At 43.6% G+C, this 20,144-nt stretch overlaps 2 protein-coding genes across 4 annotated transcripts; both read left to right on the top strand.

Moving 5' to 3' along the window:
• Positions 1-510: 510 nt before the first annotated feature.
• On the top strand, positions 511-5,079 carry LOC109877568 (zinc finger and BTB domain-containing protein 26). Of its 3 annotated transcripts, none has more exons than XM_020469802.2 (3): positions 511-564; positions 1,473-1,640; positions 1,845-5,079. In XM_020469802.2, exons 2-3 carry the CDS (start codon positions 1,500-1,502, stop codon positions 3,054-3,056), a joined length of 1,353 nt encoding a protein of 450 aa, XP_020325391.1. In that variant the 5' UTR covers positions 511-564; positions 1,473-1,499; the 3' UTR covers positions 3,057-5,079. The 3 variants fall into 3 exon arrangements, with proteins under 3 accessions (XP_020325391.1, XP_020325385.1, XP_031674712.1); XM_020469796.2 differs by having other exon boundaries at positions 536-680; XM_031818852.1 differs by having other exon boundaries at positions 548-1,340.
• Positions 5,080-13,835: 8,756 nt separating this feature from the next.
• On the top strand, positions 13,836-20,072 carry LOC109873347 (probable G-protein coupled receptor 21). Its single transcript, XM_031818851.1, has one exon. The coding sequence runs from the start codon at positions 15,015-15,017 to the stop codon at positions 16,062-16,064; it is 1,050 nt and encodes a 349-aa protein (XP_031674711.1). The 5' UTR covers positions 13,836-15,014; the 3' UTR covers positions 16,065-20,072.
• The last annotated feature ends 72 nt before the right edge of the window (positions 20,073-20,144 follow it).

Here is a 20,144-nt window from a genome sequence, read left to right as displayed (position 1 = left end):
AACTCATGGCCATGGAACTCCATCAATGCCACGCCCCTTCTGAATCCTATAACTCGATGTTCTCAGAGTTTGTGCTATTAGTACAAATAAACATAACTTGCTACCTACTGCTATCAAAACTTCATGACCTTTGATCACGTGATTTTTTTAAAGGCAGTGACCAACGATGTACATCAATTTGACAGAAGTGATTCTCTCGAATGCGCCCATTGACCTCTTTAACCCCGGTCTGCCGAGTCTGCTTCGCAAGTATTCCCGGAAGTCTCGCGATGTCGGGTCTCTCAGTTTAGAAACTCTGTGGCGCTGCCCCTCCTCACTGGTTTCCACTAGTTACCACAGCCACAAAGTGAAATGTGGCTATTATCGTATAAATGTGTGAAAATAAAAATGTGCTTCTTGGTCGTAATTTAAGGTTAGGGATTGGCATAAGGTTAGCAGTGTGGTTAAGGTTAGGGTTAGCTTTAAAAACGAATTTTCGGAAAATAAACGGTAGAAATAGGCGGGGTTTATGACTTTATGGCTGTGGGATCTAGTGACGAACCTCCTTACTAGCACTTCCGCACTGTAGGCAAACTGCAATCTTTTTCAAGACGATTCTAGATTGAAAAGTAGATTCATGTAAAGTGATTTTACCGAGACAGTTTTCGAGGCGTGATTTTCCTATTGACAATAGACGATAGGTGAATGTTTTCTCTAGCGCTGAAATATAGTAATGCTGTTGTCTTTACATTCGGGACACTGGTAAAATATGGCCACTGTTTTAGAGCCGCATCTAGATTCCCGTGATGAAGAGAAAGAACGCCGAGTAGACATAATATGCGCTTGCTTGATCGTTTCACTAAAACAATGAATGACGCCTAGCTGTGTTTCTGTTTGATCCAAATGGAGTGACATCATTTTTTCTGAATATTTATCAAACATCAGTTTGTCTTCTGACGATTAGGCTCCGCGTCTGCTGTCAACCATGTCTCCGCACAGCAGCATAATAATAGGCCTAAGAATAATAATCCTACTATATTATCAATTGAGATTGTTTTACGGCTTGATATGTTTCAGTTTTCATATTGATCTCTTATAATATCAGCATTATTGATTGTTCAAAGATTTATTTGATAATAACGAAAATATTATGTCATGATTTTCTATTTGGGTATGGTACACTTCACATTACACTGATAGTCATTGCTCAGAAACATAAATTAATGTTGCACTCTCTTATCATCATGCTTGACCCTTATAATGTAGTTTGAGCCGTTTTGATGTCTTAAGCCTTTATAATGACATATTATGTCTATCTAGGACATTTTCAACTGCCTCAAGCTGGCTGTTATTAAATCAGGGTGATTCTGTTAATACTACCTCATAAAGGGATCATATTCTTATAAAAAGTCTTAAAATGCATTTTAACCACATGATATTCCATATACCTGTTATCAAATGCATTGCCACTGTGTTTTTCTCCCTCCCACCAGGCCTGCAGGCAGCTGCAGGAAGCCACAATGTCCATGGCCCAGCAGCAGAACCAGGTGATCCTCCAGTTCCGCTTCGGAACCTTCGGAGACTCTATGCTGCAGAAGATGAACCTGCTTCGCCGCCAGACCCGCTTCTGTGATGTCACCGTGCGTATCAATGACCTGGAGGTACACATCTATCAGCCACCTGTGTTTTTGCACATATTATAAGCATTCTCTGCTGCTTATATTATAAGCATTTTCTGTTTACCAAGTTTTTATATATTTAGTATCTTATTTGTATCATTATTTTATTAGGCACATCACCATGAGGTGCAGTCTCTGTATGAATTGTGCTATACATTTTATTACATTATTTATAAATATTATTAGGTCCCCGGACACAAGGTGGTGTTGGCTGCCGGTTCTCCCTTCCTCCGGGACCAGTTCTTTCTTCAGGACTCGTCCACAAGGGAGGTCCAGATCTCCATGACCCAGGAGGCAGAGGTGGGCCAGCGGCTGCTGCTGTCCTGCTACACAGGCACCCTGGAGCTGCCTGAGCTGGAGCTGGTCAACTACCTAACTGTGGCCAGCTTCCTCCAGATGGGCCACGTGGTGGAGCAGTGCACCCAGGCTCTAAAGAAGTTCATCCAGCCACGACACTGCCAAGTGAAACAGCAACCTCAGGAGGAGGAAGGAGATGGAGAGACTCTCAGAGCCTCTCCCATCCAGAAAATACAGGAGCTGCCCCATGCCCAGGTAATAAATCATGAGGAGGAGGATGATGAAGATGATGATGTGATAATTCAGCCGATGACCCCTACCCAGAGGCGAGACAGGGGTGAGGGCGAGGAGAGCCCCATCACCATCGTAAAGGTGGAGGCCATTTGTGAGCGGGTGTCGGAGATGTCTGAACGCTCCTCTGCCTCCATTGCAGGGTGCTTCCACACCAGCCCCCCATCGTCATTACACTCCCCTGAGCCCCAGCACTCCCTAATCAACTCCACCGTGGACACCCGGGCTGGTGAGATGACCATACCACATATGCCAGGATACCCGCTCAGCCCCCCCCCACTACCCACCTCAGCCACAGGGAGACCTAATCTGGGGGGGCACCTACGAAACTCAGACAAATCTCTTCAGTGGTACCACCAGTGCCCAAAGTGTGCCCGTGTGTTCCGCCAGCTAGAGAACTACGCCAACCACCTCAAGATGCACAAGCTGTTCATGTGCCTGCTGTGTGGAAAGACGTTCACCCAGAAGGGTAACCTGCACCGGCACATGCGGGTCCACGCTGGCATCAAGCCCTTTCAATGCAACATATGTGGCAAGACCTTCACTCAGAAATGCTCTCTCCTGGACCACCAGAACTTACACAGTGGAGACAAGCCCCATCGCTGTAACTACTGCGACATGGTGTTCGCACACAAGCCCGTGCTCCGCAAACATCTCAAACAAATCCACGGCAAGAACAGCTTTGACAACGCCAACGAGCGGAGTCTACTACATGACGGGGTTCTTGATTTTGAGTACGGGCGTATGCAGGACTGTAGCATGGACAATAGCATGGACAATAAGCCTGTTGTTTTGGATGACTCTCTTTAGTGCTGTATCACGTTTCATTTCTGCTGAGTCATAAATTAATAGATGCGTAGTAGTGTTAGCTGAATTGTAAACCGTATCGTACGGTACTTGAAGGTACAACACTGAATATTAGAATAAAAGTTACTGTAGACGTGTATACAGTATGTGTTCATATTTTATAACAATGTTAATTTAGTGAATGAGTTAACATGATATTTAAAAAGCTGCCCTGGTTGTGTGGTGTCATTTTTGTAATACATGTAAATGCATATTTTATTTATGAATAGACAACAGAATGTGAATCTGTTAGATTTTTTTATCAGATTAAAATAGCAAGCTTTAAAAATGTGTAATGCTGACATTTCTGTTAAGTCACAACAAGTGTTCTTAAGTGAAATGAGTGCCAAAAATATTACTGACATGATTTCTCCTCAGGAGGATTGTTTTGGCTAAGGTAGCCCACAGTAGGACCAAAGTGATGATAGTGTGTCTTTAAAACATAATATGTTATTATTGTCGATTAAGCCTGTTTTGGAAATGGGTAGACAATAAATGCTTGTATCTTGTATGAGGATGTGATGTGGGTGAGAATGATGAGAATGTTGTGTTTCTACCATATCAGAGGAGCAGACACCTAACAGGAAAACAATGAGTCCCACATTACTTTAAGTGACCCTAAAAGCTGATCTATTTGCAATGTTATTAGATTGGTAGGTACAGGTTAATTACAGTGTGTGTACACATTGATACGTAGTATGGGTAGTTTGGGCCCAACTGTCAATTAGAATTTATTTGCAAACCTAATTGATAGCCTACAAAGTCCAAACAGCTATAGTTAGCTGTGCAACAATGTAAGTACTATGCAACAATGTGTATCTACACTGTAATTACACTGTACCTGTCAATGTAACCACCATGTAAAACTAGTATATATATATTTTTCAGCACAATGGAACCAAACAAGTTACTGTAGTCAGCCTGTAACCCCAAAAGCATTACTATGCTTCCAACAGCAGATGGAGCCATTGTATACCATGTAATCTCACAACATGATGCGCTGTCTTTTGTATTCTCTGAGAACACTACATATAAGTTACCCATTGTTGTGGTTGTATTACTGATCTTACAGTACTGTAATTCAAGATTGTAAGAGGATTTACATTGATGACCATTCCCCATGCCACAGCATCAGGGTTATTATAATATAGTAAATTAATGTTTACACGTGTCTTTTTATCTGCTCTATTTAGATATCAATATACTATTGTACTTCATACCATGCCTTATGAATATACGTATTCACTGTCACACTGATCTCTGTTTTATTTACATAGATATCAAATTAAGGGGCCACATCAGTTGATTGACTACTTGACTGGTTACAAGTAACCTACAGACAGTTCTATATGCATATTGAGTGCAGTCTAGCCTGCGCAGATTACAAGATCATTATACTGTATCATATTGATGGCATTTCTGAGAAGGTAAACACATCACCAGGGATTACAAATATCTACAAATCTGAGCAGGCCTGCACAGAGTATGTCTGTAAATCTGGAATACGCCCTCTGTGTGTGTGCAGGTGCGGTGGTGCATGGACGCATGGTCTGGTGCAGCTGGCATGTCTTCCTGCGCCTAGCCCAATCACTCAGGCAGACAGGATCTGCTTGGCTGAAACTCTGCAGCTCCGCTGTGCAGCCAGTCACAATCCTGACTCTTGGCTCACTCACAATTACTGTAGTCAGCTCACATGGCTAACTGGGTTTGCTCATTGTTGTTAAGTCTCCTCCCGCTCCGGCGCTCAACGTCACCGGTCTACTATCCACCGGTTCTGGCAACCCATCTTTACGCACACCTGGCAACCATCATTACGCACACCTGGCAACCATCATTACGCACACCTGCAAAGTCTGTGCAGGACTTCATTACTTACAATTTATCTAGCACTGTTTTGTCAGTCATCAGGTAGTATTGTTTGTGTGAGACGCTTCTTGTTTTGTATCATTCCATGTTCGTTATCATTAAACTCACTAACTGCACCTGCTTCCTGACTTCCTGTGTCTATGTTACATTTGTTTCGTGGAATATGTAATTTAGACGTTGTCACTGTCTATGTTCTGTTGGTACAGATATTGCCCGTTTTGTATATGTGGCCTCTATTAAACCAGCTCTGTGTGTGTGTGTGTGTGTGTGTGTGTGTGTGTGTGTGTGTGTGTGTGTGTGTGTGTGTGTGTGTGTGTGTGTGTGTGTGTGTGTGTGTGAATCCATTAAGCAACAGCTACAAGAGCAACATAGCTTTAATCCTCAAATTGCTTAATTATGTCAACTGAAACAACTAATTTGATTTGTTAATTTGTCAAAAATGCTCTGTGTTCACATTAATGAGTTTCTCAAATGTTTTGCTAATTGTGGGCAGGAGCTCTGAGCCTAAAGGTGATAATTGTCAATTTAATACACTCTGACAAAAACATACAATGCCAAAGAAGTGTGAGTTCTGTTGATGTTCTGTTATGGAGTCTGCAGACACAATGCCCAGAGAACTGTCTATGGCCACTTGCCCTAATATGCTGTTATTATTCAATTGAATCCACAAAACAACAGTGATACGGAATGTTATCAACCAGCCATGTCCGCAATGATTGATGGTGAAAGATCTTTTCCAAGAAGCCATGTGCACCTCAGATAGAATATTAGACATATTACCACTCTGGGACTTGTCTTTTGCATGGTCAGGCCTCCAGACTGTGGTCATTGTTTTATCCTCATGATTCCTGTATTGAAAGTGTGTGCCCTGCCCTGTGCCTGTTTAGCTGGGGCCTGCTGTAAGTGTAGTTATTTCTCAACTCTCAATAGCAACTATTTTACAACCAAGATATTTGACATGGCTTTGAGATATGGCTTGGTGTGAAGTGCTCACCGGCCATTGTGAGGGCTACTACCAGCAGTACAGCCGGGATGATACCAGTATTGTGATATTTTTCCATGGCGAAGCAGATTACACTCTTTGGTCCTTTAAAAACCTGCTGTATGTAAAATATTCTGTGCTGTAGCTTGGAAAATAAATAAATGTGACTCTGGATGACAACATAATGATGTTTGTTTCCAACATTAGGGCTGTTTTCCTAAAGAAGTTTAATCCATTTTGTGTTTTGTTTCCTTTCCCGATGCTAACGAGTATCGTGATACTGGTATTGTAACGGCCCTAACCAGCAGTGGGTGTTATTTACAGTTAGCGATCTAGTTAATGTGTTTTGAGTTTCCACTTCCTCAGGTGTTGAACTCCAATTAGCTTATGATATTAGTTAGTGCACATAAAGATGCAAAGGTTATGTGTCAGCATTGTTGTGTCAGGGTGTAGGGTGTATGCTTGGGGATGGGGTGTGTGTGTGGAGCGTGAGTTAGCGGAGCGTGTAGTGACGTGGGATGGTGTGAATTAAATGCTAGAGCCTCATTTTTGTCCCAGTCCTCCCCTGCCCTGGATGCTACTGGATGTGCAGGCGTTTGCTCCAACGCTACTGTAACCAACCTTCCTAATCAAGGTCCTGAGGAGCAGCTGTGATGTGTCCACATCAACAAAAGGACAGCTACCAGAAGGTAAAACAAGATTACATGTCCTCGTTCCTGTCTCTCTGGCTAAAAAAATATAATGATTTAATAATATACAGCGCTACCGTTCTTCATCCAAACTATAAATTAATCATAGGCTACATGAGAAATTGCTGATATGTGATATTGATTTCTGACAAAAGTGTGTGTGTGTGTGTGTGTCAACTTTGTCCAAATTGCTGCTGCTTTCCTCTGGTGTTAAGACCAAGATTACTGTTTTAAACATATCAAGCTGCCTGGTGTGAGAGGGATCATATTAATACATCTATGAAATCAGTGTAGACATTTACTTTGAGTGATTGAACAGTACTGAAATCCAGTGAAGTGGAATGAAGTGTAACTGATTGCCCTGGGGAGAAGCTGAAATAGCACTGTCAGTCATGCTGACTTTCAAAATCCTGCGGTAAGTTGTATGCTCTTCACTTTAAAATTAGAATCCTTAATTGGTGAAATTGCCATATCCGTTTAGGATATTACAACAACAAGGAAGTTACTGCAAACAACAAACACTGCAATTTTTTAACCATGCAATTATCTAGATCCCTCATCTCCTCGGTTTCATCAACAAAACAATAACAATAAGAAAGGCGCTGGGGGTAACTGTGGCGCTGTTTCCCCAAATGTAGTTTTCATCTTCAAAAGGATGTTGAATTTGTGCAATTGTCCTTAATTAGCTTGCAGTTACTGTATTTAAACTTCACATTGTCATTGCTTTACACACAGTAGCCTACCAGCCTTGGGACATATTCTTCTATACACACAGTCCCTCACTGTCTCTTTCTCACTGTTTTTCTTTTCATTCATCTCTCTTTGTCTTTCGCCTGTTCACACACATACATTCTACTAATTAAAAACCATTAATGGGGAAATTAGATATTTTAACTAATCTTACTAATTACTTATCTGTCCTCAGGCAAAGCTGAGGGTGCAGAGGCTGGGAGCGCTGCTAAAATCCCACTTCCATTTCTCAGTCTTATTACTCTCACTCATTGTTCTTAATCAGAACCTTGAGATGAATTAAACATAGTCCAGCTGTGGCTATTAGTGCAGCTTACTGCCGGGGGTTTCCTGCCACTGTGTGTGTGTGTGTGTGTGTGTGTGTGTGTGTGTGTGTGTGTGTGTGTGTGTGTGTGTGTGTGTGTGTGTGTGTGTGTGTGTGTGTGTGTGTGTGTGTGTGTGTGTGGGTGGGTGTGCGTGGGTGTGTGCGTGTGGACGTGATTAACTATTCTTGTGGGGACTTCTGGTGGTAATAGTGAACAAACCAAAAGTTTACCAACTGGGGACATTTTGTTAGTCCCCACGAGGTCAAATGCTTTTTCTAGGGGGTTTAGGGTTAAGGTTAGAATTAGTGTTAGTGTTAGGTTTAGAATTACATTAAGGGTCAGGGTTAAGAACTAGGGTTAATTTTAGGGTTAGGAGCTAAGGTTTAGGGTTTAGGGTTTGGGTTAAGGTTAAGGTTAGGTTTTTGGGTTCAGGTTAGGGTTAGGGTTAGGGATAAGGGTAAAGGAAAATAGGATTTTGAATGAGACTGAATTGTGTGTCCCCATTATGTGTACACGACTGTGTGTGCGCGTGTGTGTCTGTGTGTATGTGTGCGTGCGTGTGTGTACAGTATGTACGTTCACATACTCTACATAACCAAAAGTATGTGGACACCTCTACCATCCGTCCTATTGGCCAACGTGCAGTCATTGGAGAAAAACTGGTTGAGCTCCGTTCAAGAATATCTTACAAATAGGACATTAAAACGGTAATATCTAATGTTTCACAAAGTCGTGGCTGAACAACTACATGGGTAATATACTGTTGGCTGGTTTTTCTGTGCATCGGCAAGAAAGAACAGCATCCTCCAGTAAGACAAGGGGTGGAGGTCTGTGTCTATTTGTCAATAACAGCTTGAGCGCAAAATCAAATATTAAGGAAGTCTCTAGAAAGGGAAGCCCAGCCACGAGCTTCCCAGTGACACAAGCCTACCAGACGAGCTAAATGACTTCTATGCGCGCTTGGAGGCAAGCTACACTGAAGCATGCATGTGAGCACCAGCTGTTTCAGATGACTGTGTGATCATGCTCACCGTAGCCGATGTGAGTAAAACCTTTAAACAGGTCAACATACACAAGGCCTCAGGCCCAGACGGATTACCAGGGCATGTATTCCGAGCATGCACTGACCAACTGGCAAATGTCTTCACTGACATTTTCAACCTGTCCCTGGCCGAGCCTCTCATGCCTTCATGTTTCAAGCAGACCACCATAGTCCCTGTGCCTAAGAACACCAAGGTAATCTGCCAAAATGACTACTGACCAGTAGCACTCACGTCTCTAGCCATGAAATGCTTTGAAAGGCTGGTCATGGCTCACATCAACACCATAATCCCAGAAATCCTAGACCCACTCCAAATCTCTATTGCACTCAACACTGCCCTTTCCTATCAGGACAAAAAGAACACCTATGTGAGAATGTTGTTCATTGACTACAGCTCAGCGTTCAACACCATAGTGTCCTCAGCACAAGGGTCCCTTAGGGGCGCGTGCTTCGTACCCTCCAGTACACCCTGTTCACCCATGAATGATTTGCCAAGCATGGCTCCAACACCATCATTAAGTTCTCCCTCAATGTGACCAAGCATGAGCATGAGACAAAGGAGATTATCGTGTACTACAGGAAAAGTAGGGCCGAGCACACCCCCATACTCATCGACAGGGCTGTAGTGGAGCAGGTTGAGAGCTTCAAGTTCCTTGGTGTCCACATTACAAATAAACTATCATGGTTCCAAATACACCAAGACAGCTGTGACCTCTATACCAGGCGGTGTCAGAGGAAGGCCCTAAAAATAGCCAAAGACTCCAGCCACCCTAGTCATAGACTGTTTTCTCTGCTACCGCACGGCAAGCGGTACCGGAGCACCAAGTCTAGGACCAAAAGGCTTCTTAACAGCTTCTACCCCCAAGCCATAAGACTGCTGAACAACCAATCAAATGGCTACCCAGACAATTTGCATTGACCCCCCAATCTTTTTTTTTACGCTGCTGTTCATTATCTATTATCTATGCGTAGTCACTTTACTCCTAGCTACATGTACATATTACCTCAATTACCTCGACTAACCTCTGCCCTCGCACATTGACTCGGTACCGGTACCCCTTATATATAGCCTCGTTATTTGTGAGGTTGGGCACTGATGTTGGGCAATTAGGCCTGGCTCACAGTCGGCGTTCCAATTCATCCCAACGGTTTTTGATAGGGTTAAGGTCAGGGCTCTGTGCAGGCCAGTCAAGTTCTTCCACACCGATCTCGACAAACCATTTCTTTATGGACCTCGCTTTGTGCATGGGGGCATTGTCATGCTAAATCATCCCCAAACTGTTGCCACAAAGCTGAAAGCACAGAATCATCTAGAATGTCATTATATGCTGTAGAGTTAAGATTTCCCTTCACTGGAACTAAGGGGCCTAACCCAAACCATGAAAAACAGCCCCAAAAACAGCCCCATTCCTCCTACACCACCAAACTTTACAGGGTGTAGTGTGATTCATCACTCCAGAGAACACGTTTCCATTGCTCCAAAGTCTAATGGCAGCGAGCTTTACACCACTCCAGCCGACGCTTGGCATTGCGCATTGTGATCTTAGGCTTGTATGTGGCTGCTCGGCCATAGAACTCCATTTCATGAAGCTTCTGACAAACAGTTATTGTACTGACATTGCTTCCAGGGGCAGTTTGCAACTCTGTAGTGAGTGTTGCAACTGAGCCGTTGTTGCTCCAAGACGTTTCAACTTCCCAATAACAGCACTTACGTTTTACTGGGGCAGCTCTAGCAGGGAAGAAATTTGACGAACTGACTTGTTGGACAGGTGGCAACCTATGACGGTGCCACTTTGAAAGTCACTGAGCTCTTCAGTAAGGCCATTCTACGGCCAATGTTTTTCTATGGAGACTGCATGACTGTGTGCTTGATTTTATACACCTGTCAGCAACGGGTGTGGCTGAAATAGCCGAATCCACTGATTTGGAGGGGTGTCCACAAACTTTTGTATATATAGTGTATGTTTGCGTCCTGCCTCTGTTTGATGTGCCCAGCAGCGCAGTAGAACATGTCAAAGAAGTGATTGTTTAGTGATAATGTTAAAATTGCAGTATGAAAGTCGCTTTCTACGGTATGTCAGTGTACAAACGTATCCCATCACTCTTTGGCTTTACAGTATGTATTTTTAAGACTTACATAAATAAACAAGATAATAGAATACAATTATAAATGCTTTATTTGCGCTTTAGTGAGTTTGTTGGACTGACTAATCCCATCGTTCATAACTCTGATGAATGTGTAGTCACACGTACATGCTCTTAAGTGTCACTAGATAAACAGTGTTTTGACTCAGACAGACTGACAACAGATAGGCAGGTCTGGCAGCTGTATCAGGTCTGAATCTAGCTACAGGAAACTATTGCAATACAGTGTACTGGTAGCCTATAAAGAGACCTGGATGTGTGTCTGATGGTGTAAGCCTATTTTACAATGTAGAATACAACAACATGCACTATACCTGGGCAAGGTAAAGTACAGTACACAGACGTGTACAGTTTACAGAAGCGTGGGTCATAGAGAGTAATGTACACTTCAGCACCTATAACTGACTGGCTTAACTGTGTTGATCATGGCCATTATCAAGGAACAACATGATGTGTCAGGATTGGTTGGTTGTCATGGAGAGGAAAAGTAAAATGCCACCGCCTCTCTCTGGTCTCATCACTTAGGTAGTACATCTGACCTATGACCTTTAGGTGATGATGCATCCCCACCGGCTCACGCTGGTATGGATAATGTTCATGTGATAAAATTGCTGTTTTTTATCACTGTTTTTTGATGTCGTTTTGATGTGAGGGGTGAATGTCATCCCACCCGATTTATTGAGTCATGAAATAATGACCGACAGACTCAGTTCACTTTATTGGCCTTATTCAGGAATTTGTCTTGCATCATCAGCTCTTTAGTTCAAAGACAATCAACATATGCAAACAACAACGAGATCAACTGACAACAACAAGATCACAGAGGCAGATGACAACACAATCAAGATGGGCTCATTCTCCACTGTCCATCAGGCTGTCTGTAGTCCGTCCCTTGAGGATGATGCCAAACTAGACAGTGGACTCGTCCTGCAGAAATGATAGAAATAGTCTCTGGCACCAGTAATCGAGCAAGTGCCAGTGTCTAACTCAATTTGGCCAGAAGGAGTGTGGCGGAAAAGAGACTGTCTTTACGAGTAGGAGTTAGTTATAATAGGTAAATGGATACACTACAGTGATGCACAGCACATGTGTGTGGTTTTGAGTGAAGGTATGGCTCAATGTTCTGTACTCGGATATACATCTTCTTACAGAAATACTGGCTATATCATATTTCCAGTTCCACTGTATAAGCAATTACTTCTACTACTGGTACTATTTACTCTCTCAATACAGCTGTATATATACCCATCACACACACTGCAGCTTCACCTTTCTGTGAAGCTGATAATACCTGAAGAAACGAAGGGAAATTAGTCACAGCCCCACCTTCAACCACCACCTTCTCCCAGAGAACAGTGTTTACTATTTGCTGGTTTACTATTTCCTGTAGTAATATTGGGGTGAGACATGTGGGTAGATGTTTACCTACTCTGCAGGGTGAAGGCCACGGAACAACTCAGCACTTGTTCAGCGGGTCCAGGCCGACTTTGGCCCCATAATGGCGGCAGATGTGCATGAATTGACCCTTGACCCAGTGGTAAACACGATCAATGACTGACACCCCCTCCATATGGTGAAGAATAACAAACCACCTCTCAATGCCTGCTCTGTTCCTCTCCACAAACTCGCACACACTGCAGACTGGGCTGGGCATCTCTCGGATTGCATCTTACCTGTCAGATTGATCCTACCAGCTGATGTGTCAGCACCACGTGTTCTCACTACTGGTGTCCACCATGGCTCGGTTCTTGGCCCTCTCCTCTTTTCTCTATACACCAAGTCACTTGGCTTCGTCATATCCTCACATGGTCTCTCCTATCATTGCGTTGCAGATGACATTCAACTACTTTTCTCCTTCACCCCTTCTGGTACCTAGGTGGCGACACGCATCTCTGCATGCCTGGCAGACAGCTCAGCTTGGATGAAGGCCCACCACCTCAAGCTCAACCTCAACAAAAAGGAGCTGCTCTTCCTCCCAGGGAAGGTCTGCCTACTCCAAGACCTCTCCATCACAGTTGACAACTCTACGGTGTCCCCATCCCAGAGTGCAAAGAACATCGGCTTGACCCTGGACAACATCCTGTCGTTCTCTGAAAACATCAAAGCAGTACTCTTGCTGGTTTACTCTCTACAACATCAATAGAGTATGACCCTTCCTCACCCAGGAAGCGTCACAGGTTCTAATCTGGGCACTTGTCATCTCCCACATAGACTACTTCAACTCTCTGCTGGCTGGGCTCCCCACTTGTGCCATCAGACCCCTGTAACTCATCCAGAACGCTGCAGCCCGTCTGGTGTTCAACCTTCCCAAGTTCTCCCATGTCAACCCGCTCCTTCACGCTCTCCACTGGCTCCCAGTCGAAGCTCGCACCTACTTCTAGACCCTGGTGCTTGCCTATGGAGACGCAAGGGGAACTGCCCCTCCCTAACTTCAGGTTCAAACCCTACACTTCAACCCTCTGGACTCTTGGCCGTCCCACCCCAGCAGAAATCTGTCTGAAAATTCCGTCTGAAATTCATCTTCACCAAGTATCTTGTTTAAATCCCACAGTGAGTTCTGTTGTGCATGATCAAAAAGGATGGTTCCATGGCTCCTCTTTCTTTAACCTGTGTGTGTGCGTGTGTCAGTGAGTTTGTGTGTGAATGTGTGTGTGTGTGTCCATGCATGTGTGTACATGAATGCATAACCATATCTCTCTGTATGTGTATATGCATGTGTGTCTGTATCTGGATTTGTGTGTGAGGGGACACTTGCACACGTGTACAGTATGTGATGGGGGAGCCTTCAGAGTCTTCTGTGTATATGTAGGTGGGTGTGCACAGTCTGTGTGGAGAGAGTTCTACCCAGCTATACTCACTGGCTGAGCCTGCAGAGAGGGAGGAGCTCTTCCTCTCAGGCTGTTGCTGCTGCAGGCATAGCAAAGGAAACAGAGAGAGAGAGAAATACAGAGAGAGAGCGAGAGTAAGGGGGAGGAGAGGGTAGTACCATTGCTGCATCAGTGCCACAGCAGAATGGAGCAGTAAAGGGCTATCGTTTCCTCCTTATTATTTTACTCTAAACACTCACTGGTTCAAAAGAGGTTTGGAATCAGAGACTGGAGCTCCTTGCACCGCTGGATGCTCTACTATACTCCTCCTATCCTCCTACTCTCTGTGGATGCTGTGGTATTCTGGATTTCTATTTCTTTGCTTCTCTCCTGCAAAGCACTTCTGCTGCTGCTACTTCTAGACATTTACGGCACTGTTTTGGTTGGAAAGTGTTTCTGCCTTCTGATGACTGTTTTTGTCCGTTAAATCTCTCTCTACACTGGTTATAATTTCGCAGAGGAATTATAGATCCAGACTTTTAGATGACCTCCGGGACTCCTTGAACTCCACCTGCGGGTATTGTATAGAGCATGCACAGAAGTTGACATCCAGAGATTGTGTTTGTATGCACCTCTGCAGCTCAGTGGGAAGGAGAGAGGACTAGAGGTGGAACCGAAACTAGTTGGTAGACAGACTACTGCAGCCATGTGTACTGTACACACCAGAGCCTGCATGTGCTAGGTTAGCCCACCAGAAGGCTGGCTGGTACTGTCACACGACTCAATTACGTACACACACCCAGAGACACACACTCATACACAGCAACATTCTCTGCTGTTCTCAGTGCGCAACAGAGCACAACGTTTGCTACTGTAAGACTGCATTGCACTCTGAGGCCAGAAAAGTGAAAAAAGAGACTAGAAGGAGAGGAGCAGCAGAGAAGAGGAGGGGAAGAAACAACCATTGAGTAGCGGCTTACCTCCAGGGGGAACTAAAGTGCAAGGGAGAGGAGCACGGATTGATGAACTGACCGTCTGGTTAATTAAAGAGAGAGAAACTGACCATCTGGTTAAAGAGAGAGATACTGACCATCTGGTTAAAGAGAGAGAAACTGACCATCTGGTTAAAGAGAGAGAAACTGACCATCTGGTTAAAGAGAGAGAAACTGACCATCTGGTTAAAGAGAGAGAAACTGACCATCTGGTTAAAGAGAGAGAAACTGACAATCTGGTTAAAGAGAGAGTAACTTACCGTCTGGTTAAAGAAAGTGATATAGACCGTAATAAGAGATGAGAGCAGAACTGAACTGACCGGTCTGTTTCCCGCAGCTCCAACATGAACTCTTCCTCCTCTGATGTGAACCAAAGCAGCTCTCCTTTCTGCCTGCTGGGCCTGGGCTACTCCTACAACCTCAACACCTGCGTGCTGGAGGTGTCCGTCATTCTCTTCCTCACCATCCTCATCATCAGCGGCAACCTGGTGGTGATCTTTGTGTTCCACTGTGCTCCACTGCTTCACCACCACACCACCAGCCACTTCATCCAGACCATGGCCTATGCAGACCTCCTGGTGGGGGTGAGTTGTCTGGTACCCTCCCTGTCCCTGCTCCACTACCTCAAGGGGCTGGACGAGGAGCTCACCTGTAAGGTGTTTGTCTACCTGGTGTCTGTGCTGAAGAGTGTGTCCATGGCGTCTCTGGCGTGTATTAGTGTTGACCGCTACATCGCTATCACACGGCCGTTCTCCTATGCTACGCTGGTCACACCATGTCGCCTGAGGGTCTGTATCGGCCTCATCTGGCTCTACTCCGCCCTCATCTTCCTGCCCTCCCTCTTCGGGTGGGGGAAGCCTGGCTACCACGGAGATATATTTCGCTGGTGTGCGACCTCGTGGCAGACCGATCCGGGCTTCAGCTCATTCATCGTGGCTGTGCTGTATGCTCCAGCCACCCTCACTGTGTGTTTCACCTATGGGAGTATCTTCCTCATCTGCCGTCAGCACACCCGCAAGATCATCCAACGCCTCACACGCTTCGGCCCCCAGGGGAACGAGCGTGGTGAAGGGTGCCTGGATAAGCGCTACGCCATGGTGTTGTTCCGTATTACCAGCGTGTTCTATGTGCTCTGGATGCCCTACATCGTCTACTTCCTGCTGGAGAGCGCCGGCCTCTATTGCCACCTGGTGGCCTCCTTCCTCACCACATGGCTAGCCATCAGCAACAGCTTCTGCAACTGCCTCATCTATAGTCTCTCCAACAGCATGTTCCGGAAGGGCCTGGGCCGCCTGTTCACGTCACTTTTCTCCCCCTGTCTGGAACTGGACTGCTGCACCGAGGGGAAGAAGGGTCCTGCTCCACCCAGCCAGCGCCCAGCCCAGGCCTGCTAGGTATGACAGTCTCCTACAGACACTGTCTGGTTGGTTAGCTACAGTAAGCTAAGGCCTCGGCTTTAGCTCCTGGTGAGTGCAGTGTATTACTACATTGCATGTCACAGGGTGTCTCGCTACAATGGTAGTGCATAGACCCCTGAGGCCAGGCCAGAGAGGTGCCCAGGTCTATGCCCTTCATTTCAGAGGGGTGGTTTACAGAGGGGTGGGGTTTTCTCCAGTCTTTTTCTGCAGTGTTCTCCCAAGCGTGGGCTGTCTGTTTCTGGCTGTGTGGATCACCACTGTGCATGGAGGAGAAGGTGTAAGGTAGTTTAGATGAACATCAGAATGGATCTGAGGGAAAAAGTAGCAACTCCAGTCATATAGCTCTGGTGCCATGTTTGGCGCCTGTGAATCTTTAGCCTACCAAATATCTTCCAAATGCAAAAAAAGGACAATATCAGCACAACACGACTTGTATTGTGTAAACCACTGCAGTGAAAAACGTTATTTCAACATTGATGCAAAACTGTTACATTGTGTTCTTTCAGGGTAGACAATAGTGAATCAAAACAAGTATTTCGAAACAAAAGTACTAGAAAGACTGTATTTCTTCTCTTAGAAACTGCAACAGACAGTTTCCATTTTGTAGCAGTTATTGAAAAATTCTAATATTTGAGTGTCAAATTATCTGTTAATGATGCTGTGCACTACATTACAGTATTACATACAGAAAGGATACCAGTTACAGTAACAGTCACTTTCCAAGAAAATCATTTAGTTTGTTCAGAAGCGTATTTTGTGTATTTTATCAAAAGGATTCTTCTAGGCGGGAATGTTGATGTATAAAATTGCCAATTTTGGCAAGATGGCCGACTCTATGCCCACCGGCATTCTGGTTTATCATGGAGCTATGTCTTCATTCTGCATTCTCAACAAGGAGACAAGTAGATTTATTTGAGAATTGTATTTTCTGTCCATGTTCCCTCAGGTTGAACGTCAGTTGTTTGTTCACCCTTAATTGCTGATGCCTTTAGACTGGTCTTGAAATTGCAAATGCATGACATGCTCCACATTATAATATGGCAGCAATAACATAGTCAAGATGTTCTTATAGATTGGAATTGCATCATGTTAGGCATGCTACCGATCCAGATGCACAACAAAATACAAAGAGAGACACACTCATTACCGTGTGCATGCTGGCTATTTACAGTCGAGCTATTCTCTCCCTCTGTGCTCCTTGGCTCCTGATATCTGTACAGATGAACTGAGTGGATGAGTAGTGCATTAATCAGAGGTCTAGACTGTCCTTCCAGAAGGCAGAAGGGTCATGGAGACAATGTGTTTCTAAGGGTTTCATGTAAAGTAGATTTAGGTGGAACTCCAGTGGGTCTCGAAGGCTTGTATGGACAGTAGATTTGTGAATTGCTTATAGGTTTCTATGTGAACTAAGTTAGATCTGATATGTAGGATAGGAGAGCGGACTTTGGTCAGTGTAAACTTCATTGAAACAATACAATAAAAGGTGCAAAGGTGATTGTTTTGTATGTGCGGGACTCTTCTTATATGACGAACCCATGGGTACCCAGGTGTAGACAATCACTTTGCATTCCATTCTAGGAATTTCAAGAACCACAAGGACAGCATGCAGGCATCTTTTTACTATAGTGTGTATGCAAAGCTTGTATACAACATCTGTTATGTTTCAAAAATGAACTGTTGCAAATTATCTGTTGCAAGAATAGTGTGTCACTGTGGAGTTATGACAGTTGATATCCCAGGTTAATATAGGATAATCCTAGATTTTTTTCAAATAAATAATCGGTGAGATAATCAACACTCATTTTAGGATGATGCTATGGAAATGACTTTTTCCGGCTATAGCCTACACAACAATTTATGATGGTGTGTAAATAGCATATTATACAGTATTTCCTTTAGGTCGTCTAGTTTTCAGAAACGTCACCTTTCCCGGGAACGACCTTAGTAGTTCAAGAAAACAGATTTATTTTTGTATGGGTCTTTATGGCTGTGTTTACACAGCCACACTCAGATTTTTTTCCTGACTGTCCACACTCAGTTTTATATGTGACCCATATCAGATTTGAGCATTCTATCTGAAGTAGCACATAGATTCAATGCTCATTTCCTGTCAGTGTTCCTTAACATTTTTGGGTAGTCGTCTTGGTAACGGCACTTCAGAGCAAAAAAATCTGATCTGAGCGTCCAGACTGAGGTTGCATATGGAGCATCAGAACTGTATCAGAATTGAGATCCACATATGGATGTGGTATAAATCTGAACTCAAAAAATGAGATTCCAAAATATCAGATTTACACAGGGAAAAGGCCATGTCAGAAAAGAGTCTGTATTTAATTAGAATATTTGGAAAGATGTCTGTTTTTCCTCAGGGGCCATCTGTAGGGCTTCCTTCCCCCCATGCTGCTGTCTCTGTTTGTCTGTTTGTGCAGTGGGGGTCTGTGCAATACAAGTCTCTGTCCTCGCCCAACTCTTCTCAAGACAGTAAAAACATATCAGTAGTTGTATTACTTTTATTTATTTGAATTTTTTCCAGGCAGGTCCATTTATAACCAATTCTTATTTACAATGACTGCCGGGCCTGCCACAAAAGGGCTCTTCTTGGATATCTAACACAAGCTTGTTGGTAAACTGCATTATGCGCATGTGATATTTGATATCTATCTGTATCTGATTGGAGAGTAGTTCTGCATTATCTGGCTCACATGACTGTTCTAGAATGGGAGCATGTAGTGTGTGTTCTATTGCGCTCAAATGACTAGAAACGTGAGCGTTTGTTTTATACTGAACTCACATGAATGCTCTTCAATGGGAAAGTACAGTACTCAATGTACTTTAGGTTACACTTCATTTTAAGGGGTTCTTATTACAATGTAATTACATGTGTAATTACACTGTAGCATGTATTGTAGTTAACAGTAACAACCAATAGTTACAGTGTAGTAACAAAATGTAACTGGTAGTAATTGCAGTCTGTAATTACAAAGGTGTAACAATCTATTATTTTTACCATGCTTGTTTCAAATGGGCTTAATGTTTTGTTTCTTCTCAGCTACATTAGATTCAGTAACAACTGTCACAAAGGTTGTGACCCCTCGTGGATGTGCTGGGTGTCCGAGAGATTATGCTTAATAGGCTCTAATTACTTACCCATGAATGTGCACTGTTGAAAATATATCTCCACTCAATGTTATTGCTAGCACTTGCCACCAAAATAAAGTGTACCATCTGGGTTAACTTGGTCATCCCATATGAGGAAAAACACACTATTTCAAGCATACTGTAGTACATGGAATGTTTGCCTAAGTACAATGTAATTATTAGGTGTTACACGGGATTTAGCTAGTTATAATGAAGTGTATCTTGAGTGGTACTTACTTGTAATTAATGTGTATAGTACACTACCCATCCTGACAACCTGGCCCTCATTTGAAAGCTTCTGGAAGTTTCACTTCATATCTGTACCTTATTGTGAAATGAAGTGAAACTTCCAGAAACGTTGAAACGAGGGCAGGTTTGGGATGGGGAGTTGTAATGTATTTAGATTGGAATCGCGACCACCATCTCAACTCTCCTATGAATTCTGATAAGGAATGATTTATCATTCATTCTGAGGAATACAGAGAGATAATGGCCAAACTTCATGAAATATAAAATGTTTCCTGGTGTTGTGTTTTTAATTAACGTGTAACTGAACAACAAGTTTTTTATACATACTGAACAGGAAAGAGACTTTTGCTTTGCTGCCACCATTAGAAACTCCACAAGTGATGTTTTATTGCACATTTTAACTAAAATATAAGGTGGAACAATGCTGGTTTTCCAATGTAAAAAGCAAGCTCTTCAACAAATGTTCTGTACCTCACGTGTTGGTGACTGTACCTGACGTGATGATACGTACTGTATGTATTTTATGACAATTACTGATGACCATTTTGATTCTGATTGTAGCCTGCAACCAACAACTAAATGTGACTTTACCTGCTGGAGCACTTTTTGGCTCATTTCTTTTAGGTTGTGTGCGTTCTTGCTTTAGCATTGTGGGCAATGAGAAAAAAT

The sequence above is a fragment of the Oncorhynchus kisutch genome, linkage group LG3, assembly GCF_002021735.2.
Source record: "Oncorhynchus kisutch isolate 150728-3 linkage group LG3, Okis_V2, whole genome shotgun sequence".
In the NCBI taxonomy this organism is placed as follows: Eukaryota; Metazoa; Chordata; class Actinopteri; order Salmoniformes; family Salmonidae; genus Oncorhynchus; species Oncorhynchus kisutch.
This window is presented reverse-complemented; position numbering and strand designations above follow the sequence as displayed.